Source organism: Camellia sinensis, chromosome 5, assembly GCF_055761805.1.
Source record: "Camellia sinensis isolate YWXY chromosome 5, ASM5576180v1, whole genome shotgun sequence".
NCBI lineage: Eukaryota > Viridiplantae > Streptophyta > Magnoliopsida > Ericales > Theaceae > Camellia > Camellia sinensis.
Window position 1 is genome coordinate 30,294,426 of NC_138965.1, and position 9,347 is coordinate 30,303,772.

The 9,347-nt window shown below is 36.2% G+C and overlaps 1 protein-coding gene across 1 annotated transcript; it reads right to left on the reverse strand.

Moving 5' to 3' along the window:
* Nucleotides 1–2,570: 2,570 nt before the first annotated feature.
* LOC114300495 (uncharacterized) lies at nucleotides 2,571–6,469 on the reverse strand. Its single transcript, XM_028245359.2, has 2 exons — nucleotides 6,225–6,469; nucleotides 2,571–4,185 (listed from the first exon to the last, which is right to left on the reverse strand). The coding sequence occupies exons 1-2, from the start codon at nucleotides 6,270–6,272 to the stop codon at nucleotides 2,923–2,925; spliced, it is 1,311 nt and encodes a 436-aa protein (XP_028101160.2). The 5' UTR covers nucleotides 6,273–6,469; the 3' UTR covers nucleotides 2,571–2,922.
* Nucleotides 6,470–9,347: the final 2,878 nt, after the last annotated feature.

Consider the following 9,347-nt stretch of genomic DNA (forward strand, 5'->3'; position numbering starts at 1 on the left):
CCTCTTGAGTGTTACGGGGAAAGCCCGACACATGATTTCGTCGGGGAATGTATGGAGGATCATGAGGGTTCTGTAGGTCTCCAAGTGATCAACTGGTTCTGTTGTACCGTCGAAAGAGTCGATGGTGGGCATTTTGAACTTAGAAGGGAGAGGTTTGTCTCTGATGGAGGCAACAAATGGGGAGTTGGTTGTGGTAGATGGTTTATGTTGTATGTTTTACATGACCCCTTGGAGTTAGAGCTTTATGGCTCGGAGTTTCGCGTCCCAGAGAGGGATGTTGTCACCACCAGAGGGCAGCAGGGGCTGGACGCTGCTGGCCTCTCCTTCAAGAATTGGTGCCAGGATCGACGGTTGCGGGCCCTGGGGTGGCAGGTTTATACCTGGGGAAGGGGGTTACAAGCCTTCCCAGTTGGGTGGATTAGGCTGCGGGATAGTATGGCTCGGGGCTCGTTCTTGGTTGAGAGGAATGTCTGGAGGTGGTGGAGGGGGCACAGGAAGGTTTCTTTGGAGTAGAGCATTAATCAGGGCTTGGTTTTGCTCGGCCATGCGGTTAATGCTGTTGGTAAGCTCGATGAAATATTGTGGTGGGTTGTTTAGATTGGGGGGGTCAGTCTGATGGTCGGCAGCATTATGGTGAGAAGCCATGGATCTAGTCGTGACCATACACTTTGATGGGTAGTAGGAAAGGGTTATTGGGACAGGGTCTCTGGCGACAATGAGCACAACTGGCGCGCGGAGCAAAGTTTTCCCACAGACGGCGCCCACTAACGATACAGTTCGTGATGGTAGAACGGGTTGGACTGATCCACGATCCTTATGCCTATGGCCGAATGACAAAGCCCACCTGAAGACCTGCACAAGAGTTCAACGGGGAACGGGGAGTCCCCCAATGAACCCTCCGACGAGCAAGTTAGAGAGAGAGAAGTGGAGTGTAGAGATGGAATAGAGATAGAAAAGCTTAACCTTTTACATGTCTTCGACGTCTGCTTATATCCTTTGGTAATCATTACGTTGTCTTTTCCGACCTGTCATCTTGGCCGAAAGTCTATGATGTAGCTTACCTTGTTCAGGGTGAGGGCTTGTTGTCCCGACGGAGAGGGGTTATCGCAATAAATGCTGTAAGGGGGTCTCATTAATGGCGATGTGTAGTGGCAATAGCTTTGCAGACCTTTGCCTGCTGATGTGGCTTGCCCTTTTCTTGCCATGTGTCTTGATGTCATTGGTCTAATTGTTACATGGAGCTTCGGTAGTGCTGGGCTTCAGCATTTGAGATATGTGTTGGGCCCTAGATGGTGGATTCTAATTTTTATGGGCTTACCCATGTCACTAACAATGACGTTGGACAAACATAATAGATTGTGAAAGTGAAAGGCCTATTATTGTTGGTATCGAAATAATTCTACTTTCTTTTATGATCTCAATAAAGAAATTTCTATTCAAGTCATCTGAGACTTATTTCATGGTCAGGAATCTTTAATTGATTTCTTTGGAATATCTGGGATAATCCAATTACTATTTTCTTCTCCTAATACATTAATATCATGTTGATTTCATGAATGCATTATAGCCATAAAATTTCTTCATTTAAGATAACATTTCGTACTTGGATGATGTTAAATTGAATCAAGATACTTGGGTAATAATCAATCACTACCAGTTTCAGAGTTACATGGCTTGTAAAGAGATAAGATTTGGGGTGGCTACTATGCGGGGGTGCACAGCAGCCACTGTTGAGCAGCCAAATGAGCCCATTTCAGAGTATTGTAGCAGCAATGCTCTGTACCAAAACAGAAACAAAGACGCACCAAAAAAATAAAAATAAAAATCCGAGAAACATGCTCAAAATTTTAGCAAAATCGTATTTCGATCTCTGTTAATCCATATACATATATATGCTGCTATAATCATGTTGTAATTCAACATTATATTCTTTTTGTGTCTTTGATTGATTGGCTATGACCCCAAGTTTGGGTGGCAAAAGCTTTTCCAGTGTACTGCTCTCTAGTTTTGTAAAACATCAATTTTGTTGGTCTGTTGTCACACATTGTCTCAAGGGAAATGTGAAGATCAATAATGTCACACTTCAATTCCATTTATGTGATTTATCCACTTTGACATTGTATTCAAAGTGGACCCTTACCTGATTCAATGGCTTTCAGTTTTGTGCCAATCATTCAATGCAATCCATTGAACAGAGCATAGGATTCAACCATGCCATTAGACGCCATTTCCCTAGCTTCAGCAGCAAAGACATATAAAGGTAATACCATAATTTTTTTTTGACAAAAAAAAACAAAAAAAAAAAAAGCAAAGAGAGGAAAGTTATTAACATGGTTAGGTCACATTGCACCAGTGAACTTAAATTTTTGTTCAATTAGATGACCTAAGATCTAACAGAAGATTTTGCCTTCGTTAATTTCAAAGAGTGAGAGCATTTGTGTACCAATGCTAAGTGACTGAGCTAACACGTTGTTGATTTGAGTATGCAGATTTTGTTTCAGCTCTAGTGGTTTATGCCAAACTAAGAAACTCCATGGAAAACAAAAAATTATCACATACAACTGAACACATAACTCAAAATAGTAGTACAACTATAATTATCAAAAAAATAAAATAATCACAAGCTGTAACAGCATTCTATATATACATCACCTCTATTCACAAACAATTGAAAAGTTCTTGTTTACTGACAACACAAACACACACACTATACACACATGCCTTAAATTAATGGACTGAAGGGGGAAAAAAAAAGAAGGAAAATTGCCCATGTATACTCTCTATAAACACATAGTAGCCAATAGCAAACGACAAACACTACTCAACCAAACAAATGCACTATACATGAAACAAGAAGTAAAAATACCATGCTTTTGGAAATCCTTGTATTTTCTGTCTTTTAGGTTCATAGTCCTTTTCAAATTATTTGTCTTTAACGTCACTCTTCGTTTCAGAAGAGACTGTCTTTGAGTTGGGCGATTTTCCAATGATAGCTTTCTTTGCCTTCACAAGTGATTGTTTCACCTTTGCTATAAAGTTATTTGATTGTTTTGACGTCGGCTTCACTGAAATTACCTCATCTGTTGGAGCTTCCTTGGAAGTTTTTGTGTCAGTGGACTCTGGAGTTGGAACCTCCGGTTTTGCAATATCCCCAGCTTCTTTTTCCTTCTCCAAGTTAGTTTCACTGGTTTGCACAGTTTCCTCTCCTTTCGCTTCTGTCTTGGATTTCTGGGACTCTTCAATTGGTTCTTTAATAGTACTAGTGGTGACTTCATCTACCTTTCCCTCCACCTCTCCATTTTTTTTGGTTTTAACTGAATTAACAACCTCATCTTTTATGCTTTCTTTTCCATTTTCGGTAATCAGTCCAATGTCTCGGGAAGTATTGTCTCCTTCCAAGCATTTTTCAGTGACCTCAGTGGGAGAAATGGCACTACGCAGCTCCTCAACTTTGTCTGTTTTTGGCTCGTCTGATTCCTTGGCTATGCCTTTTTTCTCTTCATTCTCTTCCCCAGTTTTGACATCCTTTCCTTCACTCTCCAGTTCAATCTTTCCTGATTCCACAACTTCATCTTTCGATTGCCCTTCAACGACATAGGTTTCACTCAATTCTTTCTCAATTTGTTCAGCAACTTCAGATTGTTCTTGTTGCTCATTGTCCACTTCAGGAACTGGTTCAGGAATTTCTTCCTTTTTAGGCTCAGGTTTTGAATTTTCAGTATCTTTCACTACTTCTGCAGCTTCGGATTCCTTGACAGGTAAAACCTCCACTTGCTCTTCTGATTTCTCAACAGCTTCAACGGATGTTTCAGATGTATCATCCATCTTAGGCTGCTCCTCCAGTTGCTTCTCAACGGACTCTACTGGTGGTTGCTCTTGTGGCTGTTTTTCAACTGACTCGATTGTTGGTTGATCCTCTGGTGGGCTTTTAGTGCTGTCAGTTACAACGGGGCTGTCTGGTTTATCTTTGACTGAAACATCCAAAACAGGAGCATCATCAGTTTTCTTTACTTCTTCAGCTATAGAAGGCTTAATCTTCTTATACTTTTCTTCTGATTCACATGAAGGGGCAGTCTGACTTGGCAATGCCTCTGCTTTTGCTTTTTCTTCCTCTCCACTGCCATTGGATGGAGGCAAACCCTCCTGTTCAATTTTTTTCATTTCTTCATTCGGCTTCTCGACGTGCTGCAATGATTGCAAATTTGATCAGCATTGAACTAAGAAACAAAAGAAAGATTCATGTTTTTGGGACAATTGCAGATCAGTGGGACAGTCTACAAAAAAATTGCACCGTATGACAATCTTTTTTATGCAAATCTGACATATGAAAGTTACGCATCCAATGCAGAAAAAAACTTGGATCAAACTCAGGACAGACTTGCAGTTTGTGATAATGAAAAAAAAAAAATAAATAAATAAATTCCACCGTGCCACTGATTTGAGATTTCCTCTATGCTTTTGTCCATCTTTCATGGTATCCCAAACATTCGGCTTTTCAAATAGAAGCCTCATGTGAAGTAGAGAAAATACAATCGACCAATTTTAATGAGTTTAAAGAGTAAGGGAACTATGAAAGGAGCTATTTGGGAGTTTGCTACTGAGCATTTGGAGGAAGGTGAGTACACATCCCACTTGGAAGCTTCTTATGTGAAGCTTACAAGTGCATAGGTGATGTTCTCTGCTCTCTCAACAAATAAAGGGCAGTCCAGTGCACAAAGCTCTTCTCACTTTGTTTGCTGAGTCTAGGAAGGGTCAAATGTACATATAGCCTCTCCGCTCTCCAAACTTAAGTATCTATTTTTAGGTACAACCCAAAACTGGTTGATCACACAACAATGGTTTCTTTGCTAGATCTTAGAAGTACTCAAATCATTACATTACCACTCCATATTTTTGAGAGGCCTCTGAAAACTTCCCATATGGTTAGTTTTGCATACATGAATCCTGATTTCAAACTAAACCTACACAGACATTTCAAATACAGAAACATCACTTGTAATTAACTGTCAATTAGGAAAAAAAACGTATATCCATAAAGAGAGAACCTCTCCTCTGCCGTCCTACGATCCATGCCTGGTTTTACCATGTGCAGTAGAAAAATACTTTCCAGGAGATGACAAATCTTTGAATTCAAACTGAGAATAGCCTTCAAAATCTTAAAGCCTTCTGAATTTCATATACAAAAGACTGCTCTGCTATGTTCTTCCAAGTGGTGCCAAAACTAGCTTCTTTCTAATAACAAAATAAATTCATGGTATTAGGGGTGGTCGTGGATCTGGTTGGGTCGGGTGGCATCTCATCCGCTATTTGTTCAAAATTAGGCGGATTGGAAAAAATCAATCTGTATCTGTCCATCAGTTTGGCAAATGTGCGGGTTGGCAGATGGATGTGATCTATTTGGCGGTTTAGACTTCACAAATTTTGGGCATTTTTTTTTGAATTATAATTCATAACTTTTACAATCTCCAATAATTAGTACTCTGAAAAAATGTATTATTTGTCTATAATATGTCATGACACCATGCATGTATACTTTTAAGGTATTATTTTTCATTTTCACAAAAATATATATTTTATTATTTCTATTTTATGTTGTTATTTATTTGTTAGTAGTTTTTTTTTTTTTTTTTTTTTTTTGAACTTCATCTACAGGTGAATTGGGTTCATGTTAGTGCGGAATAGTTGATCTACCATCCAAACCATATCCATAGATTTTGAATTATTTGATCTGTATCCGTCCGCCGGAAGACACATATCTGCCCAAAATCAATTGGGTTGGATCGTTTGATCGGATTGGGCCGGTTGGACAGAGCCATGATCACCCCTACATGGTATAGATGTTCAAGCTGATTTGCCAACATAAACAAATCTAAATTGGGAGGTTTTCTATGTGGGCCTTGTCCAAGAATTCGTAATCATGACCAAAGAATTATACCCTAAAACTGAATACTGAAACAAATTTTTTTTGAATAAAATCAAAGTGGGTTTTGCTCAATAGATCTATAATCATGGCATAAATTCATTTTCTTCTGCCTAAAGGTGACCATATAAACTAAAACGCATGTGGGTTTTGTTTAAAAACATTATTTAGAATAAGAAGATGAAAACCCACATAGTTCAATTACTTACTAACATAAACTCATATATACACATATACATGCGTATATCTATTATGTACTAAATCAGAATCAACCAAAGAAACAGAAGAAACAAGAAGTTTTTACCTCTGGGGCAGTAGGATGATCTGATACAACCGTACTCTCACTAGCCATGGATATGAATTCAAGAAATTAGACTCTTCTAGTTTCTTCAGAGGTCCAAAATTAACCAAGGAAAGAGGAAAGAGGAAAGAGGAAAGAAGAAAGGGAAAGAGTGATATTGCTTGGCAACCAAGAAAAAAAATTTAAAAAGGAATTTGAATGGAGAAAGCAGTGAATGATGCTCACATGATAGATGATCTGTCAATAATGAGTGGGAATGCTTTTAATAGAGCAATAAAAGAAATAAATTTTTTTGAAACATCAATCATACTACATATTCACACATAAAAATTTAAAAATTATTCAAAATTTTACATTAATAGCTTAAATTCATTTCATATGTGAATCTCATATTTTATCAATTCAATCTCCACCACACATTCCCATTTCTTAGTAAATTGTGGGACCCTAGTTTTTTTGTTTTTGAAATTAAAAAAACAAGGGCACTTATCTGCGGGTTTTCTTTGCACAGCTCAAAACTCATCTAATCTCAAAACAAAATATTTGTATCAATTATTTATACATATTTTTAATTATTACTAAAAAAATTATATATATATATATATATTAAATTTAAGGATGTTGCACACCTCACTATCATCGGACTTTTGCTAGACTTCCATCAGGCAATTACTAAAGGATCACCGAACTGTTCAACATTGCCGGGAAGTTGTTAGAGTATCGACGAAGTGTTCTAAATATCACCCAAAGTTGCCAAAATGTCCAAAACGTCGTTGGATGTCAACATCATCGGAGACTCACCAAAATGTCAAGAATATTGCTGGAAAAAAAAAATAGAGAGAGATTAGAGCAAAAAACATAACAAAATTTGCTAATATTGACAAACTAAAGCGCGCGGGGGGGGGGGAACAACGTAACAACAAGAAACAACAATAATAAGGAAAAACATAAGTTGTTTTTCAATTTTTGTAGGATTTAAGTAAATAATATCCGATTGATCAAATTAAAAAGTATGTTTTGAAACTGTAAATTTTTTTAGCATCTCTTTATTAATCAAATTAAAAAAAACATGTTATGAAACTATAAAATTTTGTAGTAAAAACATGTTAAAACTTTTTTTGTATACAATTTTAAAGCATGTTATTAAATTGTACAAATTTTGCAATTTTAAAACATGATTTATTTCAGCACTTGAAAAACTGAAAAAAAATTACAGTTTTCAGGGCCTATAACTAAACTAAAAAAGAGAAGTTTAGAATTTAAAAAATTCCCCATTAAAACAGGAAAAGACATGTGTGTAACAGAGAAAAAGAAGAAAAATTAAGAGATCAAAAAAGAGAGATAGACATAGAGAGAGAATTCTATTCTGACAATTATTTATTTATTTATTTTTTAAAATCTGGTCAGATCTAAAGTAGATCTACTTAGATCTACTCTAAAATCAACCAGTTTCCCACCTCGGCCTGCTTCTACCCCATCCCCAACACTAACTCGATTTGCCCCTCCCTAATATGATACAAGATGAGAGCGAGAGATTATAAACACGTCCCAAATTCAATCCGTGGCCATCACCCATCATCATTACATGTAATGGTGAGATATAAAATGATAAATACATTATGCATCTTGTTAATATGTATTTTTAAGACACATGTAAAGTATGCTTAAAAAACATTATATTTTTCATTTTTTTTTGATAATCGGATATCCGAATCAGCTTACGCACACATCAATTAATTTTGAGGGACCAATGCCATCATCTGCATGTGTAGACCCTATTTAAAGTAAGGGCAAATGTCCGAAACTTATTACTACTTGTAAGTATGGAACCTGAGACCTATAGAAAGACATCTTATATTCCAAATTTTACCCACTAAATTAACCCCTTAAACTTAGTGTTATTTTTATAATAATATATAATTTTTTTTTAAGTTTATTAATATATGTTTCAAGTGGGCATGTTAGACAAAATTCATATATTATATATAAATGTAATTATTCTAATATTGAATTGCAATACATATCTTATATTGTGTAAAAGAAAATGCTATAAGTCTTAAATTTTTTACCAAATAAATAATCAAATATCTCACATGAGTGTGGGAGATTACTCTTGTACAAATTGAATGTCCTGTTCAGTGCCAGTGTCACCCTATTGAGGTGCATTAAATTTACATTACAATCTGGACCAAATCTTATTTATTATATTATGACATTAATGTCTCGGTGCATTTATGGTAAATGCTCACAATAAAATTAAACAAATAAATTTCGGTGAATTCTACAGATGACCTCTGACATATTATTTGGAGGATAACTAGAGATTCGTATTTAGATCTTTAAATTCAATCAAAACAATGTGATAATAGACTTTAGTTTCATATTATTGAATGTCTAATAAATAAAAAGTTGACATTTAACATGTCATATTTTTTTAACTCAAATTATACAAATTTTTTAGAGGTCTACATAAATTTATGTAAAGAAAGTGTTTTGAAAATAAATTGAAAGTTAAAAAATAAATTTGAAATTGGCAGAAAACGTTTTGAAACCAATAAAAAATGAGTTTTGTTTTTGTTTTTTTTTTTTTTGTCTTTTTCTTATACTTAGAAATGCTTGTTAGCAATAGATTAGCTTGCTTAGTGGTGGTTCCATTACGTAGGTAAAGGATCAGCTCAATAGATTATAGGGAAAATTTTGTGATTCCTTCCTTAAAATAAGTTCATAGTAGATCAAGTCCATGTAAAATAGAAAAATTCTCCCGTATGCAATGTACACTGTGTGAGTGATTTTCCGATCACACTGTCCAACTCAGTATTCAGCTGGAGAGCACTGGCAGAATAGATGGCACCTTTCTGACCTGCAACAGAAAGATAAGATTTCGGCGGCGGTTCGTCCACCCGGGGGCACTCCGACGATCAAGTCAGTATATCTCTCAAAGATAATCAATAGTGCTAAACTCACTGTTCAGAATATAAATTGCGTACCTTAGACCCATTGGGGGTGCCTTTCTTTTATAGTTAACTCAATCCTAGTCCCTATAGAAGCCTAGCTTCAATGGACTTCTGCTCAGTGCTTATCCTGGACTCTCCAAGAGATAAAGATAAACTCCCTAAGAGTGTTATC

Bases quoted from the DNA above. Each gene is read 5' to 3' on its own strand.
- LOC114300495 (XM_028245359.2), bottom strand. From the start codon at position 6,272: ATGGCTAGTGAGAGTACGGTTGTATCAGATCATCCTACTGCCCCAGAG. The intron at 4,186-6,224 runs GTAAAAACTTCT...CAATCATTGCAG, and splicing joins ATCATCCTACTGCCCCAGAG to CACGTCGAGAAGCCGAATGA.